General features: G+C 51.6%; 1 protein-coding gene across 6 annotated transcripts in view; it reads right to left on the reverse strand.

Moving 5' to 3' along the window:
- Positions 1-302: 302 nt before the first annotated feature.
- RBPMS (RNA binding protein, mRNA processing factor) overlaps positions 303-18,306 on the reverse strand; it is a 244,006-nt gene continuing 226,002 nt past the window's right edge. For 2 of the 6 annotated variants that reach the window (XM_044936419.2, XM_044936405.2), the window contains 4 exons: positions 13,303-13,372; positions 10,780-13,043; positions 6,758-6,859; positions 303-425 (listed from right to left, as the gene is read on the reverse strand). In XM_044936419.2, the coding sequence (XP_044792354.1) occupies positions 12,995-13,043; positions 13,303-13,372 (119 nt within the window). In that variant the 3' untranslated portion in view covers positions 303-425; positions 6,758-6,859; positions 10,780-12,994. Of the gene's footprint in view, positions 426-857; positions 915-6,757; positions 6,860-10,779; positions 13,044-13,302; positions 13,373-18,306 lie in introns of all 6 variants that reach the window. The other 4 variants (XM_025278927.2, XM_025278925.2, XM_025278926.2 and 1 more) reach the window with 2 other exon arrangements.

The raw sequence follows: 18,306 nt of genomic DNA on the forward strand, positions 1-18,306 counted from the left end.
AAATTCTGATAATATTTTAAACCATGCCTCAAACATGCAGCTTATTTTAAAGGGAAAAAAAAAAAATATATATATATATATATATATTTTAAATTACAAGCATTCAAAAGTCAAGCACAAAATGTGTGATCCAGCCCAGTGTAAGATCATCCATCCTGTCACACTTAAAATGTTTGGTATAAAAATACTCACTCTCTTGGTTTTATCGTTGACATCTTTTATGTTTCATTTGAAAATATCTCCAAACTGTACAGAAATGGCAGACCATGCGTTCACAAATAACACACTATTTCTTACAATTATACAGTGTAAAAGAGTAAAACATTTTTTATTATATATTTTTTTTCTTCGAGAAAAACAGATGTGTGATAGAGGCTGTGGCAAAGTCTTGAAGGGCTCAAAACTGGGCGAGGTGTTTTTCAAGCCTGAAACAGAAAGAAGGTGTTTAAGAGGAGCTGATCTCATAATCGCGTACAATCCTTTCTCTGAGCCGCAGGGCTGTTTGGAGGCACCGGTGGATAGAAGTCCCGGCTGAGAAACCCCTGGCTGCTCCCCTTCAGAGTTGTCCATGTGCTCGTCTGTGTAAACACAGAATACACTCACTGACCCTCTCCACAGCAAGACCCTGCACTAGAGGGTCGGTGGCCTCACAGTGGGTGCTTAATTTCTATTTATCTTTCTCTTTCCCCTGCAGTTGCAAGGAAACACTCATTTTTTTTGTGGCAGAAAAAAGGGCCTTTGGACAATCAACAAGACTTTGCCTCTGCCAGAGCCCCACCTTGGTCCCAGGAGTTTCTTAAACACATCTCAATTCTGTGTCCGAATTTCCTCGGTAGCACTTGTGGTAAAGAACCCACCTGTCAGTGCAGGAGACATAAGAGATGTGGGTTGGATCCCTGGGTCAGGAAGATCCCCTGGAGGAGGAAATGGCAACCCACTTCAGTATTCTTGCCTGGAGAATCTCTATCCATGAGGAGCCTGGCAGGCTGCAGTCCAGAGGGTTGCAGCGAGTCAGACCTGACTGAGTGACTAAGCACGCAACAAGGCTGCATTGGTAAGTGTCCTCCTCTTACTCATTTTACTATCGTCTACCCAGTCCCTTCTTTTCTTACCAATAGGTGAGACTCACATAAATCTGACTGTAGGAAAGGGACTAGAATTTTGGGTTTGTACATGGGAGGCAGCTGTCATTACACATACAGTTTAAGTCCCCTATACTTGAACTTTTGACAGTTGGGATGTCCAGTCAGGTAAGGTCAGGTGTCTGCAGTAAACCGTCACGTGCGTGCATCCTCTCCAAGTGGTTGTGCGTTTGTGTACTTTACAGTAGAGGATAGTCCTAGTGTATCTCAAGTCCAGGGTGTGTGGAAGCAAGTAGCTGGCACTACTCCGAAGCGCAAGTGCTAGCGGTGGAAACAAAAGTGAAGATAACGGCGTGTGGAGCAAGACGAAAAGGTGGAATGGAAGGATGAAGAGGAACTGAAGAGCTTCGAGATGCAGGAAGTGAAAAGGGGATTTCTTTCTTTAAGGAGGCACGGGATGGGAACGTAGGACCAGAACACAAAGGTTGCAGCAGCTAGTCAGAGTGCAGTCCAGTGTTACCATATATCATCTATGATAAGGAAAAAACTACTATCCAGACATCACTGCATGGTTTTTTCCCAAGAAAAGAGAATTGAACCGGCAAGGAACCAGAATCTGTGGTGCCGTCAACGTCAGGTGTGAGTGAAACTGCACCTTGCCTTCACCTCCTACTGCTGACGATCCTTCAGCTCCCCCTCCTCCTCCGGTCAGTAACTGTTCCTGCCTGTTGACTCAATGCCAGCCCCTGGAGGCCAGCTGTTGTAGTCCTGTACTTATCAAGGGGACCGGAGGATTAAAAGTGTTTTGTTTTCTCTGCCTTGTTTGTTTGTGCGAAGAGTATTATAAACCCAGTAAAGTACTGGTGTGCTTAGATTGTTGTGATTAGAGAGAATGAGTGTACCCCCCTGGGTTGAGAAATGCTTCCAACTTAAGCTCGGCGATCCCCACCTCCTCCCTCCACTTTCTGAGAAACACAGAACTTGTTCAGCAGGACGAGGTGCCCTCCTTAAGGAAGACACCACTCTGATTCCTTTGCTTCTCTCAGAGCCCAGCACAGTGCCTAACCACCACCCACCCCCTGCAACTCGCTCAATGATGGAGGAATCTAAGTGGGCAGAGTTTAACACTTGCATAATAGGAAATCAGAAACACAAGAAGCAAAAAAAAAAAAAGGCATTCATATTCACGAGCAGTTTGCTGGCTGACGTGTCCTTCTAGGTCTCTGTTTTCACAACTAAGCGTCCACTTTCACGTGATTAAGATTATACAGCTATCATGCTTTTCCACACATCACGGATATCTACCAAAGTACCAAAGCCATGCAATTTTGATAACCAACAATACACCACTACACCAATTTCATCATCTGGAAGGATCCCTTCTTAAAAGAAGCCACGTGTCTTCTGTCCCCTGAATTTTTCTACCCAGTAGAAATCACAATCACGTCCAGGTGTGAACAGTAAGCAGCAGCTCTGGGGTTGGGACCAGGGTTATGGAGGGTCACACAGTAGCTGCCGTTCCCTAATGAACTCTAGAGCTTCAGGCCTCATGTCCCCATGAGTGATCTTCGGCCCTCAGTCTGCCAAAGGAGCGCCCCGCCCCTGCCCCAACCTCTGTCCACGGAGGAGGGGAACCAGTTTCCTTCCTCCACACTCTGGGCTCATCAGGCCTGGAATGACAAGTCCTGCGCCAGCAACCCAAGCTGCAGACATGGATCGCAGAAAAACTGATTCTAAGGAGCAGCAGTTTCCACTTCCGAACAACTCACTGGGGACAGCAGCGGGCAGCCTGGGGCCCTGAGAACCTGAGGGGCCTGCAACGGCCGGCGGCGGCCTTGACAGCACGTGGGCCTTCAGGGACTGAGCAGGCGGAGGCCCTTTCCTCGGTGCGCCCACAGCTTTAGCCCCTGCAGGCAGAGCCTGGCTGGTCTAGGCCTGCTTGCCTCTCGGGAGCTGAGGCCGCCTTCGGGAAGTGCACCGTGCCTGCTCTGGCCTCTTTCTGGTTCCACAGCCAGCTCCCCCTGTTCCACTCACCTTTGTGCTGGGCGTTTCTGCCACGACCACAAAGGCCACGTGTCTCTGCTCAGACTCGCCGCCTTGCCTTCACGTACACCGCACGCGGGTCACTCTGTCACCCCGACACCAACATTAGCATCTGGGTTCGCCTCACCTTGGTGTTTCCACTTGATTCTTCTTTGTGCTTTGGCCAGCCAGAGGGCAGTTCCTAAAGCACCACTGCCCCCCGCCCAGATTTTCAGTGCCTCCCCAAGACCCTCAAAATCGTTAAAATCCCCTTTGAGCAAGACCATGCTGTCTGTATTTGCACCTCCTCCCTTTGCTAGTGTATCTTCCACACACACAGACCCTCCTATCTTTCAAAACTCAGATGAAGCCCCACTTCCTCCAGCCTTTCCTGGTCCCTTCAGGGCTTTCTCAGCTCTTCACAGGTACCCTCCCTGTCCAGACCACTTACTCGGATTATACAAGGATCAGATTGGATTATTTTCCTAAGACCAGCTCCACCTTCCTCTACTCAAGTCACTTGGGACTGAAACCAGAACGATGGGCCGTTAGTGGGAGGAGGCCCAGAGACATGGGCCCCTAGGCTTGATGATGCCAGGGCTGGGCTGAGAGCGAGGAGGTGCCCGGAGCCCGTGTGGAGCTCTGCACACTGGCCCTGGGGGCAGAGCGGGAGTCGCCACAGAAAGCTGACACAGGGACTGGGAAGGCACCTGCCCAGCTTTTCAAGAAGCCCACCTGGCTTCAGGATACTGCCCCTTTGCCGGGTTCCTGAGCAGAAAGAAAGGTGGATGGAGCTGGCTAACCTAGGCTGAAAGACGGACCTTTCGGAGCGAAAAAGGACAAGGAAGGGGGTGCAAGTTGATAGCTTCCTGAACTTTTCCATAACTGCTGGGTAAAGGCAGCTCTCACATGGGAAAAGAATGTGTCCGCGTTGCCATAGCTGTTCCAGACTGAACACAAGGTCAAAATGTGGCTATTTCAGTCCCTGTAAACAAGGAAGGGGGTTTAGCTAGAAACGGAGTTCAAACCTTGGAATGTATTGACAAGGACATTTTAAACACGGCAAAGACATCCGGGAACGCAGAGCACTGGGGTGGCAGGGAGGGGTCAGGCCCCTCTGTTCAGACAGCATACTCTCCTCGCACAGCCTTTCCTGAAAGGGGGTCACCTACGACACGTACGTGGCGGGGTAAACAAGGGAAGGCAGTGAGCCACGTGGCACCCGCCCAGTGTGAAGACAATGGAGAACGTCTCCTGGTGTCTTACGGCGGAGGAAGCTATTCTAATCCAGCTCATTTCAGCTGTGTGTTCCCCAGTGCCTGGGGACAGCTGCTGATGTGTGTGGGTCAAGGGCTGCCCTGCTGGTGGTGGTCAATGCCGTGACCCGGGAGAGGCCGCTCTTCCCAGAGGTAACTTGGTAGGTTCAAGTCTATTGATCCAAGCACCTTACAAGCTTTTTTTTTTTTTCCTCCCAGCAGTAAGAAAATCCGGTTTTCCACCAATCCATCCCTATATACTTGACCTGTTTCCTAACGATTTCTTCCCCAAGAGTTTTTCCAACGCTTGTTCATTTTTACTAAAAGTCAAGTAAAGGAATATTCTCTTCTACCCAAATCCCAACATCATATGACTAAGGTTTTTAATTAATGAGTGGTTTAGTTTTTATTTTGTCAGTTTTTAAATGTTCATACTAATTTGTAATAAAAAGAGTGCTGCTGCTACTGCTAAGTCGCTTCAGTCGTGTCCGACTCTGTGCAACCCCATAGATGGCAGCCCACCAGGCTCCGCCGTCCCTGGCATTCTCCAGGCAAGTTAACATTTAAAAAGGGTCAGTCAAAACGTCCCTGGTGGTGCAGTGGCTAAGACTGCACTCCCAATGCAGGGGACCAGGGTTTGCTCCCTGGTCAGGGAACTAGATCCCACGTGCTCCAGCTAAGAGTTTGCACGCCACAACTAAAGATCCTAAGCGACACAAGTAAGACTCAGCAGGGCTGTCCGAGCTGGGCGGGGAGGTCTGGGAGCTCCCTGGGTGGCCCTGGGACCCAGGAGCCTCACCAGGAACAGGGCTAGTGCTGCCGACCCTCCCGCATCCACACTGGCACCGCCCACTCACTCAGGTTCACCTGTGGTCAGACTCCCAGCTGCCTCCCGCCAGGACCAAGCCCTGGTTCTCCTCCCCCTCGTCACCAGGCCCTCCTGGTGTCCACAGTCACCACACACTCCAGCTGCGTCCTGACGGGCTCATCTGTTTGTGCCCCAATTACTGAAGTCTGGGTTGATTTATTGCATTTTAAAAAAAAAAACCTACTCTAACCTGTTTCAAAGTTATATATGGGTGGCTTTCAATTGGTCCTTAAATGTCCCCAGAGGAGCGGAGAAAGCAAAATAAAATCTTTTTACTGAGTGGTAACATCAGTAAGAATACCGTGGGCACTTCCATTAAGGACCATGACAACAGGAAAACCTGACCAATCAGAAGCCTGTACAACTGGTGGGTATCTGTCGGCTTTCCTCAGTGATGTGGGAAAAATGTTTACCTGTTAGTAAGTTTGGTTAGTGTCTCCTGCACTGCGGGCAGATGCTTTACTGCCTGAGCCGCCAGGGAAGCCCCAGGTTAGTGTGAGAAACAGACCTCACTGAGGAAAAAAGACCCCCAAGTGCTGGAGGCCAGCTCCCCGCACAGGCACCACATGCCCCTCTGGAGGCCAGGAGAGGTGGTGTTCTGAGCACATGCTTGCTTACCTCCCAAATGGGGTAATGACCTCCTAGGCCCGACTGCCCGATTCTGTCCTTAGCAGGAATCGTATTCTCTTTGTGACTCATCTGTGCTTTATAGGCCCCTCACAGAGATGCAATCTGCCACCTTATTTGGGCCGAGCCGTAACTGCGGTTGGCCTGCCCCTGGCATTCCTGTTGTCCTAGGTCAAGCTTTCCAAAAAGACTGGAAGGCCCACACGCGGTTCGCCTCTGGGAACTCTGCTGCACGATGGAGACCTCACTGCACTGCTACAAGCAGAACTGAGCAGTGACAGCTGGTATCAACGGAAAAGACGGACAAGTCACTCAAATCCTCACCACCAGAAAAGCCCCACAGTTTAGAGGAATCCAGTGAGATACCATCATAGTTCAGTCACGCTCAAGGCCCATCATCGCTCTATTTCTGAAAAGGCTCATCAATATGTCTCGAGTCATAAGAAAGGGCTACACTATATTTAGCATAAATGGATTAATAAGAGGGATATACACACTACATCAAGATTTCCACCAAAACTGTTAATTAAAAAAAAAAAAGGCTTAGGGCTTCAAGGGAAAAGCTTCATTTGTATCTAAGTTCCCTTTGGTGGATGATCTCATCCCTGGATGCTGCTGGATGAGAAGTGTCAACTCTCAACCAGGCATCACCCAGCAAAGCTGTGAGGACCAAGCACTGAGCCACACGCTCTTAAGAACCTTCAGAGCTCACCTGCTCTCCTGGGACGACGTCTCAGCATGCGGCGGCTGGAGGAAGCGACAAAGAGCTCGCCCTGATCCCCAAGCACCCACCCTGCATAGGAGGCTGGTCCCGACCACATCACTCTCATCTACACGGTTGTGCCCGGCCCAGGACATGCTGCTTCTCGGGAGGAACTGTTCAGTCTCGGCTTGGAACTCACCAGCACGCTCCAGTTTTGTAGAACAGCTCGAGAACAGTAGCCACTTGAAGATTGCATTAATACCCACAAGACAGATTGCAGCCACCATCACACACCTGGAACCTGGGGTGGAGAGAAGAGCAGCCGTTAACACCAGTGACGTCCACGCCGGCTGGTTCTGAGGGCAAAGAGCTGAAAGGCAAAGGCCCCAGCACCAAACGCATCTGCCCGCTGAGCCCAAGGACAGACACCACTAGGAGTGACCAGGACCGTCAGGGCCATGAAGGGCATGCGGTGAGGTGCGGTGGAGTGGAGGAGGCTCTGCGGGGCGGGGGTGAGGCGGCCGGCAGCAGAGGGGAGCTCCCTGATAGCTAGGCCAGTGGGGAGGGCACCTGGAGAAAGGGGTGCCCTTCAAGAACACCAGGGTGTAAGCACCCCGGGGGCAGACTGGCAGGGCCTCTGCACACACATCCCCACAGGCTAGATCCCCAGGACTGGCCAAAAGCCTCAGGTTCCCCGATAGGAGGAACCTGAAACCAACTCCAGGGGCCACCCCAGACCCCACGGTCAACTCTGCTCAGCCCAAGGCCAAGGAGCCACTCTCCAGGAGAACCACCTACTAGAAAACAAAAACCCAAGGCAAACACATGTGAACACATATTCTGCTATTCCCAAGATCTGAGAATTTTGCAACACTAAGCAACACTAAAAGGGACAGAGTGTCAGTGGGCCGTACATTTTTAAATGTTTTTCCTGCAGGCATGGCTGCCTCCGAGCTGGCTGGTTTTCATCAAGAATTGCTGGTGCTGAGGAAGCCCGAAGGATGGCCCATGTGGACCCCATTCCCCACTAACATTCCTCAGGTTCTCAGCACTGCTGTTCTTCCTGGGACAGAGCACCTGCTCCAGGCAGGCTGTGTGAACTGGAGGTCAGCTGTACAAAGTTGACCCCAGGAGGCCGCAGGGAGACCCATGCCCTGCACTGAAAGATCACCTTCTTAGGGCATCTCTCTTCTCAGAATCAAGGGGGGAAAAAAACGTTTTCCCCAGAATTTCACTATAAAAAACATTAAAAGATGAATAGATGTGATTCTACTTTCCTAGTAAAACTTGGGTTATCTGAGGACAGAAAAAATAAATATTCACCCTGCAAACAAAACATCTCCCCTCACCCAACTTCCCCCAGCCTTGTCCACACTTGCCGGGCGCAGGCAAGGAAGGAGGGAGACCCAGAGAGGCCCCGGGGCAGCCAGACCAAGGCTGCATTTTTGGGATGTTTGTTGTTGAAGAAATCATACTGATGACCAGATGCCACTCAGCCTCTGGACTGATGACTCAGGACTGGTGATTTAAGAGTCCTGGGACCCTACCTAGCTTCTCGCCCCAGGTTCTGGGAGCACGGGGTGTTTTATCACCAAGGCACTCTTTGCAGTTGCTAACATCAGCAACTCTTGTCTGCACACCGGGCAGGCAGGCAGACAGAATGCCTGCTCTGTAGACACCCCAGGAGATGACTCCCCAAGGAACACAGCACACCAAAGGGGAGTCCCAGGCATTCAGCTTTAACTTTATGGGGAGCACGTGGGCCTTCTGAGGCTCCACCTTCCGCCAAGTGGAGCTGATGGTGGGAAGGGTTAGGGCAGAGGGGCAGGTGGGCTCCTGCAGGTGGCCCTGCCCTGTGCCCGTGGAGCCACCCAGACTCGGTGCTCTGCTCTCTGTGAACGTCTTCCAGGGACCAGACAGGCAGCTCCCTGGTGCGCATGCTCAGGGGTCTCCCAGCCAGAAACAGGCTATGGACGAAGGGCGGGCTGGGGGTGTCACACGGTTTTGCAGATGCGCTGGTGAGCAGATGCCTGGTGTGTCTGAACTCCCAAAGCTGGAAGGGACGCCACGACCCCAGTACCTGGCAGGAGGCAGGTTCTCAGGCCATCCCTACTTTTTAATGCACATAGGAAGCAGAAGAGACCAACCCTAGGCTTCATAACCAGGGCATGTGGAGACCCCCTGGACAGGGCTCATGGACTCAGGCCTCCCAGGTTTGGGACAGCCAGCAGTGCTTTAACGCGCCAGCTGGCTCAAGCCTGTTCACGTTGATTTAGCAAAACAGGAGGTGAGCAGAAAAGCTGAGAAGTAAAACTGTTCCCTAAACTTGAGTAAAGGGAGGCTTGTTCTGGGGCTTCCCAGGTGCCACTAGTGGTAAAGAACCTGCCTGGCAATGCGGGAGACTTACGAGACTCGGGTTCCATCCCTGGGTTGGAAAGATCCACAGGAGGAGGAAATAGTAACCCACTCCAGTCTTCTTGCCTGGAGAATCCCATGGACAGAGGAGCTGGGCGGGCCACAGCCCATAGGGTCACACAGAGTCGGGCATGACTGAAGTGACTTAGCAGGTATGCACACAGGTTTGCTCTAGGAAAGGAACCCCATGTAAATATGGGCGCGCTTTCATCTCTGCTCCTGTGTACAAGAAGCACCTGCTACCCTTGACTTTTGCCTTTTTTTCTTGTTCTGCATTTCTCCATTAGCCCTTCTCACATCTGACCTACTGTGTTTTAGTAGCTTATTACTCTTCTCCCTGTCTTACAATGTCTCCACCAAGGCAAGGGTTTTGTCTGCTTCTGTCCACTGCTGTATATGCGGTACCTAGAATAGCACCTTATGCCCCGCAGATCTTCACTGAATACTGACTGTGCTCATCTACTTCAGTGTGATTGAAAGACCTTGGTTCATAGAAGAAAGGGGTCCTGGGGCCTCTTCTAGGAGAAGGCAGGGGTGATTGCAAGAGCCACAGCAGTTATCAGGATACCACGAAGACTGCCCTTCCCACCCTGCTAAACTCGAAATTCTGCCTGGATATCTAGCGCCTGGACTCTGGATGATAGCCACATACCCAAGGCTCTCCTGTTCACAACCAAAGACAGACTAGGCCATTCCTCCCTGAAAGTAAACAAAAGGAACAAACAGCTTCAAATTCCAGCTTTGTTATCTCTCTTGCTATGTCCTCTGATTTGGTGAGGCTGTAACTACATGTGCCTGTAGTTTCTATGCTGTGGTTTTGGTCCACAGCCAGGAAAATTTCATGAGTTTCTAATGAACACCCTCTCACATCCACTCCAACTCCAACTCTTTCTTCTCCCTTTTATCTGATTTATTTAATTACATTTGGAAATGCAGGAAAATTGCATAACCAGGAACTCCAACCAGGAAAACTTGTGTAACCCTTATTCCTACTAAGGAATGAATACAGACTTGCTCGAGTGTCCTATTCTCAAACCATATGGGAAATTGTTCACTTCCAATCAGTATTATGTATTCTGGGACTCTCTACCACATGGCTGAACCATCAGCAAAACTCTGTAGTGAGGTGCACACAACTGCAACCAGACTAAACATCATCTGTCAAGCAAGATGTTGAACAAATTAAAGAGTCAATAACACCCAACCATTGAACAACCACTTTTCTAAAGGTCTTACTTATGCCACAGATGGCGGTCCACACACACACCCCTCCTCAGGAGCATCCTGAGCGGTAATTCTTTCACTCTGAAATGTGTGTCCATGGCTCTTGCCCATTAGAACTTACGCTCTTCAAGGGCACAGGCCTAGTTTCCTGCATTTTTACATCTATCACAAAGTAGACACATAACGTGTTTATTTAAAGAATAGAGAGCTCGTTTACTTTTCTAGTCAGTGATTTCTCTTTAGAAGTAAGAGCTCAGCGTGGGTCAATCAACAACTCAGATGTATTAACGCATCTTTTGTTACCCAGATGTTCAATATTCACTTACATAACCAACCACTGGCCACAGGCATTAGTTTCTGCAACACCACCCCCGCTCCCAGTCAATAATGTGTTAAAAAATCCTTGAGGGCCCCCCAGGGGGACAGGCCTGGAGTCTTCAGGATCCAGAAGGAGGCAGCCCTGACATCCCCCAGGTCCTCGTGTCTGACGCCAGATGTCACTCCTGCTCCTGTTCTGGGGCCCTTTCCAGTGAGTGCAGAAAGGCCGCGTGGGTCACCAGTGGTGACACGGGTGGCACTTACCCCTCACTTAGCCTTTTCAAGGGACTCCTTCTGCTATAACACGCTGGCCGTTGCAGCGGCGCCACTGTTTTCAATTCTAACTTACATTTCCCTACGATTACTCAGCCTGGATTATTAGCTGTCTCGGAAAGGGCTTGGTCCAAGAGGCTGGACAGAGCCTGAGTCATGGGGCCCTACTGAGCTGGTCTAACTTCGGGCGGGACGGGAGACTGCAGCCCCAACCGCAAGCGCGGTGTAATGAGCTCAGGGATCTGTCTTCCTCCCTAAGCACCTCCTCGACCCACTCGAGTCCCTCAGACCCCAAGGAAGGCGCCTGGCCTGTGGCCCGAGTTTATCTCAGAACAAACGATGCAGCCACAGGAGACATGACATCCTTATGTGGATCCGACCGTGTCTTAGAAATTGTACTTCAAGGGGAGTGGGGTGGGGGCGGGGGCAACTGCCAGCCCTGCCCTGGAGGCCACACCCACACTAGGTCTCTGGGGAAAGGAGGGAGCTCTCTTCAACTGCTTACTGATCACGTCTTCTCTTTGTTCTTTATAAACGCTTAAAGCAAAATCCTCCCTTAGGCCCTATGCCTCCACCACCACCTTTTGCCAACTGGAAATGCCAGCATCTCACACAGCTTTCCTTCAGCATCCGACGCTGCAGACCAAGCAGCTCAACACTGCCCCCCCGCCCCGGCCCCGGGCTGCCCCCGCTCCTGGTCCCTCTTCACTGCGGACAAGCTGACTCCTGACAGTCGGGGGAGCCTCCAGGTTCTGTCCCACTGGCCTCCCCTCCGATGTCATTCATCTCCTCAACTGTTAGCTGATGCTAAAAAAAAAAAAAAAAGCCAGATCTACATTCCACCCTGTGCTCTCCTTCATGAGCGTCACAGTTTTCGGTTTTCTTACCCTAGACACCTCTAGGTAAATGCCTACCAGCCTCCAAACACTGAGAGAGAAACATGGTCATGGAAGAGAGAGGTGCGTGGGGACAGTGTCTTCTGGAGCTTGTAACACGACCGTGCTGGTCCCGCGCCACCCGCTAAGGGAGGAGGTTCCCACAGAATGGAATGACTAAGGCTTTTCAGAACAAAGACACAATGGCTGGGGATATATAAATCAAGTGTGAAAGTAAATGGGGAATTCCGTGGTGGCTGAGTAGTTAAGACTTCACCTTCCAATGCTGTGGGTGCCTGTTCAATCGCTGGTTGGGGAGCTAAGATGCCATATGCCTCATGGCCAAAAAAAACAACCAAACCAAAAACCCCGCCTATAACACAGAAGCAGTATTGTAACAAATTCGACTTTAAATATGGTCCACATAAAAAAATATAATAATAATTAATTATGGGCCTGCATATTGATATGAAGCATGGACTTAGGAAATTCTGTACTTAAAGGGACTCGGGAACACCTCAAAACTTAAAATTTGTGTTTTCAGGCAGGGAAAAAAAGTCCCTTAAATAACAAACTTTAAGATGTCACAAAATATTTTAAAGGAACATTTTAGGTATCTACCACGAACATTTAAAATATAATTGTCATTCACTAACATTACCGTTTCATTCAAGTGTATTTTAACACAGAAGAGAACATCATTCCAGAATAAAGAACAAATACAAGCAGCTTTAAGGGAAGAACCCTGGTTTTTCCCCTTTCTTCACAGATGAGTGACAAGCATGGACAGATGACTACTGGTCTGAGGGTTATAGGCATGGGTGCCACTGGTTTAAGGTTCTTGGTGAGGTGAGGGCAAGTTTTCCCAAGGCGTGTTCTAAGTAACACCTGAGTCTCCTAAGATTCTGAGAAAAGGGTTTCCTGGTCTCAAGTTTGAGAAATACTGTTGCATCCTAGAGTTTCCTGATCTCAACGATTCACATTGTTATAAAGGTTCTGAGAATTGCTTGGTGAAGAAATCTTTTAAGCTCCAACCCCACAAGCATGTAAGTCTCTACCCAAGGACAAGTGCTCTTTGACCACACTCAGCAATACACTGGGTTAGGAGAAGGAAAGGTACAAGCGTAGCTTATTGAAGTTGATGTCTTCCAGTACAAAAATGTCATCCCTCAACTTACTTATTGCCAGAGGAAGAATCCTGATGGGTTGGAGTGTGGACCACCCCTGGGGGGTGGGATTTCTGAGGCTCTGATGCCTATTGCTAATCCTCCTGTTAGGTGAGGCTCTGGCCTTCTGACCCAGGACGAGAGCCCTCTGGAAGTCCTGACCTTTTATGGTACCCAGAATGTCAGCAAGTGAAATCTGCCCTCGGCAGTCCCCCTGGAAAGGGAAACGAAGGGGACCTGAGCCACCAGCTGAGACCTCAGGTCAACAGGGCAACCTGCCTGAGGAAAGTGAACCTCAGAACTCTCTGGGCCATGCGGGGATCCTGGGGTGAGTGGAACGACCTTGGACAAGCCCAGGAAGCACCTAGGAGTGGGTGCTGGGGCAGGATGGGGGCCACCCAGTTACAAATGTCTGCTCTGTCCTGGGCTCGTCCAGGCACTGGACACAGTTCTTGTTGAAAGCAAGTACTTACGCAGGATTCAGCAGAACTGACGGGACTTCCAGCCCTGAGAAGTAGCCTCGGAGGGAGGGAGCCAGCGCATCTGGAAGACACGTGGGGAGAAGGCTGTGAACCAAGGCCCCGGACGCACGTCCACTCCTCACAGGGCGGCCAGCAGAGCCCCCACCCCAGTCACTGTTCCCAGGTCCTTGCCTGCGGGCAGCTCCCCATCAGGGGCTGAAAAGCATCAGAGCCACATCCTGAGAACGCCTCCACAGGACCATGCTCTCAGGAGCCCCAGGGGTCCCCTGCTCCCAGCCTCCTCTATAGCCAACAGCCAGTGCAGGGCTGGAATCTGCCCAGTGAGCCGCCATCCCCACATTCACCCAGCATCACCCAGGCTGGGGGGCCAGCCTGCCCAACAGCTGGAAACTTGTCTCTCTTTGATCAGGAAGGGACGGTTCCTGACACCATCCATGCCAGTGGTCTGGCCAGGAGGGCTTTTGAGAATCTGCTCCTGTGCTTTTAGAAAAGGCCTCTGGGCACTGTAGGGGGTGTCTGGTATCCCATGTCCTCTGCTCACTCTGTGGGGCCCAGCCTCTTCTGTTAGGTTTCCAGAATGCAAGGCCAGCCCTACCCACAAATGGACTGTGATGCTGGGTACGCTTGGCAGAATGTTCTCCATCCTGTACCAAAGAAAATGTGAAAATAACAAAAGGGCAAGTGCCCTTCGGCTTGAACAGACGTCCATCTACTGGCATCGTGGGCTTTGCGCCTAAGCATTTGGATAGAGGCGAGAGATGAGAGATCCCCGTTTACCGCTGCTTCCGTTTATACTCCCCACCAGCCCCTGAGCAACACAGGAAGCAGCGCTGGGGTTGGGGGAAGGCGGGCAAATTACAGCAAAGGCAGAGGCTGCCAGCAGGAGACCCGGAGGTGGTACCCTCCCTAGCATGGCAGGAGGAAGACTGCACTTCATTTCGGTTCACGGGAGCTCGTTTCTAGAGTGGAATGCGATGCTGGGGGGAACTTTACCCTGGCAAGCCAATTTCCGTGGCTTAATAAAATCAAATCTGCCAGCAGAACCCCTTTTTCACAGCCATCTTATTCATATCTCCAAAGCATGAACAGATGAAGCAGCCCTCTGGCTGAGCCAGAGGTGCAGAGGGCCTGGAGACCTTCCACCTCCTCTCACCTGATAGGTACAGGTGGGGAAATCGGCTGAGGGCTGGGTATTCTGAGTGGTGTCCACCATGGTCAGAGCCCAGTGGGCCTGGGGCTGGGTCAGGGCTCAGGCTCCTCCAGCTCTAACTAGATTCTACAAGCTGGGCTGACCCTGGCCTTTCCCCGTGGGTCACATGCGGAAGTCTGCAGAGCTCCCTTCGACCCCACAGGCATCCTTCACAGAGTGACTGTGTCCCTTCTGTGGTGAGGGGCCACACTGGGGGACACCATCCCTTTGTGGAGCAAAGTGGTCTGGCCTCGCTCACTCCATATACCAAGGGTGTATATGGAGCTTCTAACACCAGGACTCTGTTTCGTGGAAGCCCTTGGGCCAGCTGTGCCTTAGAGACCCGCCAGGGCAGAACATCACATATGACTAGAAACGGGTTTACCAGCCAAAGTGGAGCCCCTGTATCGGGAGGGCCACCAGCTGGTACTGAAGCTCTTTTAGGACCGAACCAGAGTCTTTTCAATACTCATAGCAACAAAGGGAACACAGATCAAACCTTCTCATGCAGGTAGGCTAAAAACATGTCACATGGGGAATTTAGGGGGTGCAGAACAAAGAAGGGAGAGAGGGAGGGGGAAACGTGGGAGGCAGGGGCAGAAGGGAGAGAGGGAGGGTAGAGGAGAGGGAGAAGGCAGAAGGGAGAGACACAAAAGAAAAAACTCATACCTACCCATGGCTTACGGCTTTGTGCATCTGAATCCACTTGCTCACTAAGCAAAGGGCAGAGTTGGAGCTGCCTCCCTGAGACAGGTAGTAAAGGATGGGGCAGGGGCACAGCCCCGTGGCAGGTGGGGGGCTGGGAACCTAGACACACAGTGGAGGGGGGATGGGTCCGAGTGCACCGGGGTTGGGGGAGCAGTGGCGGCGGCCGGTGATGCCCAGGTGCGGGGCTGGGGCACGGAGCCCAAGGCGCGCTGGTGTTTCACAGGAGCCCGGGGAGAGGGGGGACGCAGGGTGGATGGCATGACTCCCGTTTCTGTGCAGGTGACGGTGACAAGGAGACCCACCCCCCTACCCCATCCCACACATCCGCTCCAGCCTCTCCACTGCACACACAGCCTCGCACTCTCCAGGGCACCTGCCTGCGGTGGGGGCCGGAGCCCTGCGGGGGATGGGCAGGCAGATGCTGAGCCAGGGGCCAGAAGCCAGGCTCAGCTGAGCAGAGGTAGTCAGCCCATGGGCTGGTCCTCAGGGAAGGTGAGGGGGCAATGGGCCTGAGACTCAATGGGACGTGGCCAGTCTTGCACATGCCCAGAAGGTGGGCTCTTCTCCGCCGGGCCGCCCACCTCAACCAAAGGCTGCCTCCTTCCAGCTCCACGGGGTGCAACGCCATCCCCCTTTCAGCATCCCCTAGCCTGCGCTTGTCATTAGCAACGTCCCCGTGCCCGAGGAGGGCAAAGCAGCAGCAGAGCTCACGGGGCAAAACACACAGGCAGCCAGCCCCGGGGGAACAAGTGTTCTGTGCTAATTGCCACTCTCCTCTGAGAAAAGAGGGTTCATCCTTACGCCCACTCAGACTGCCATTCTGCTGTGGTTTCTGGCTCCCGGTCACTTGTGGCCACTCCTGCCTGGCGCCTAGGGGCTACTTAGATGCGTCATTAACCCTGGGGAAACCCATGACTCGCTGACTCTGGCTTGAGGGACCATCCAGCGTGGCTGACCTTCCTCCTAAGGCCACCGTCCTGTTCAGCAGAAAAATGCATGTGTGCTCGACCCCATGTACACAACCGCATGCTCACAGTGTTGTGTGCAATTCCAGGGGCCTCAGAAGTCCCTGAAAGAACTCTAACATAACACATAAGATCCAACCAGAGACTGCCAGACACAGCACGCAGCCTGCAACACGTGAGTAAGCAACGTGGAAGACCCTGGCGCTTCCACTAGAACCTCATCCCCAGGGAACACACTGGGGTTCCGCCATCACGCTTCTTGAGGAACGCTCCTCCCCAGGGCAGCAAGGGTAACCCTGGAGTCTCCACCACCTCAGCATCATACCAGCTCCAGTGACTGGTGACAGACAGAAGGAGAGCAGCCAGAGAAGAAATGACTCAGTGCACAAATAAAGTGCTAGAGAAGACAAGATACCCATAAAACATCCATCCTCTTCCAAGTACAGATGAGGGACTAAGGCCCAGAGGATTCAAATACAGAGACTTCACATCCTAAATAGTGTTGCCAAGCATAGGAAGACCTTGACTGGGCTCCACAGTGGGCTCCCTGCCTCACCCAGTAGCTCTCCTACAGTGCTTTGAGGAGCAAACACAGTGAAGCATCCAAAGGGCTACTATTTCATTGTGGTCTTCCTTCCTAGTGACAATGCCATCATTATCCCACTTGCCTTTAGAGGCAGTCACGAGAAGTGCTTACTAGGTGGCTGGTTCAACTCCTGGGAGCCACCATTAATAAACACCCCTTGATTTAGCGATTTTCTTCTCTGTGGACTCAAGGGACAAGTCTAGACCAGTGGTTCTCAGAACATGGTCCCCCGACCACCAGCATCACCTGGGACCATGTCCAAAACGCAGAAGCTGTTAGGGGGAGGGCTCAAGCACCTGCATTTATCAAGTCCGCCAGGTAATGCTGCTGCATATGCATGCTCAACTTTGAGAGACCCTGCTCTTGAACAAGGTTTCCTAAAGGGCAGCTGGAAGAAGTGAGTCACGCTCTGCAGTCAAGTATGTTTGAGAGAAAAACACACCGTCTCAGCCAATTCGAGATCCACATCACTACGGGAAAGGCTCCGAGAAGTTGAAACAAACCTGTCTGGCCTGATTTCATCCTGGGTTTCCCAAGTTTATCGGATCACATCATCTTTTAAATTACATAACAGTGTTGAGAAATGCTGGTCTGGAAGGTGCCTTCCAGTGGTGACGTTTGGCGGACGTGGGAGGCTGAGCATGCTGACGCGTCAACCAGCTCTTGAACAAAACTAATCAGGGCTAGGCGATCACCAAACCAGCTGGTTCCCTGGCTGTCTGGTCTACAGGTCACAGTAGCAACTTCCGTTTCCTAAGGCGGGTGCTGGGCCTGGATGCAGACTTCCCGGCACCACATTCAGAACTGAGCTCTCTCTCCTCTTGAAGACATGGAGATTTTTAGGCGGGTTTTTCCCAACTGTCCCTAACACAAAGCCCTGAAGACCCTGCCAGAACTTTCTCAGCCACGAGCCACCGGCCACCAGCCACTCCTATGCTACTTATTGATGATCAACTCTGCCTCCACTGACTCCAGCTCTAAGGCTCAGCTCTTAAGCAGTATCACCAAATAAACAGGTCAGGTCCCACAGCAAACTCCGCTGCAGGCTGTGGAGAAGCAGCCAAGCCGGACACCTCCTCTGGTCTAAGGAAGTACAAACTCACCCAACAGACCCCAGTGATGATTCGCAATTACAAAAGTGATGATCCTCATGATGGGATGAATTACAGGATTCTGTGAAACAGCAATTTTCCCCATTTCTAACAAGGCGTTCACCAAAAGCAGAACAGTTGCCAGGAATTTCTCTACCCCACAAGATGAGGCCCACTGAGGTCCATTCCCTAAAGGAACGTCCACCCCCACAGTCTCCCTTCCGCCCCCTCCTACTCTTTCCAAGGACAAAGAAGACAGAACTGCAATCAGCATTTCTTACTATTTCTTTTACAATACTGTTTGCCATGTGACTGAACAACTCTTTGCCTGGAGCGATTAAGCAAGTGGCCGTTACCTAGACAAATATGTCAAGATTTCTGTGAACTGGTTCAAAGGTTGAAGTGTGCCATCTGACCCACTCCAACAGCCAGTGGGGGTAGGGATGGCAGGGAGAG

The sequence above is a fragment of the Bubalus bubalis genome, chromosome 1 (genome assembly GCF_019923935.1).
Source record: "Bubalus bubalis isolate 160015118507 breed Murrah chromosome 1, NDDB_SH_1, whole genome shotgun sequence".
In the NCBI taxonomy this organism is placed as follows: Eukaryota; Metazoa; Chordata; class Mammalia; order Artiodactyla; family Bovidae; genus Bubalus; species Bubalus bubalis.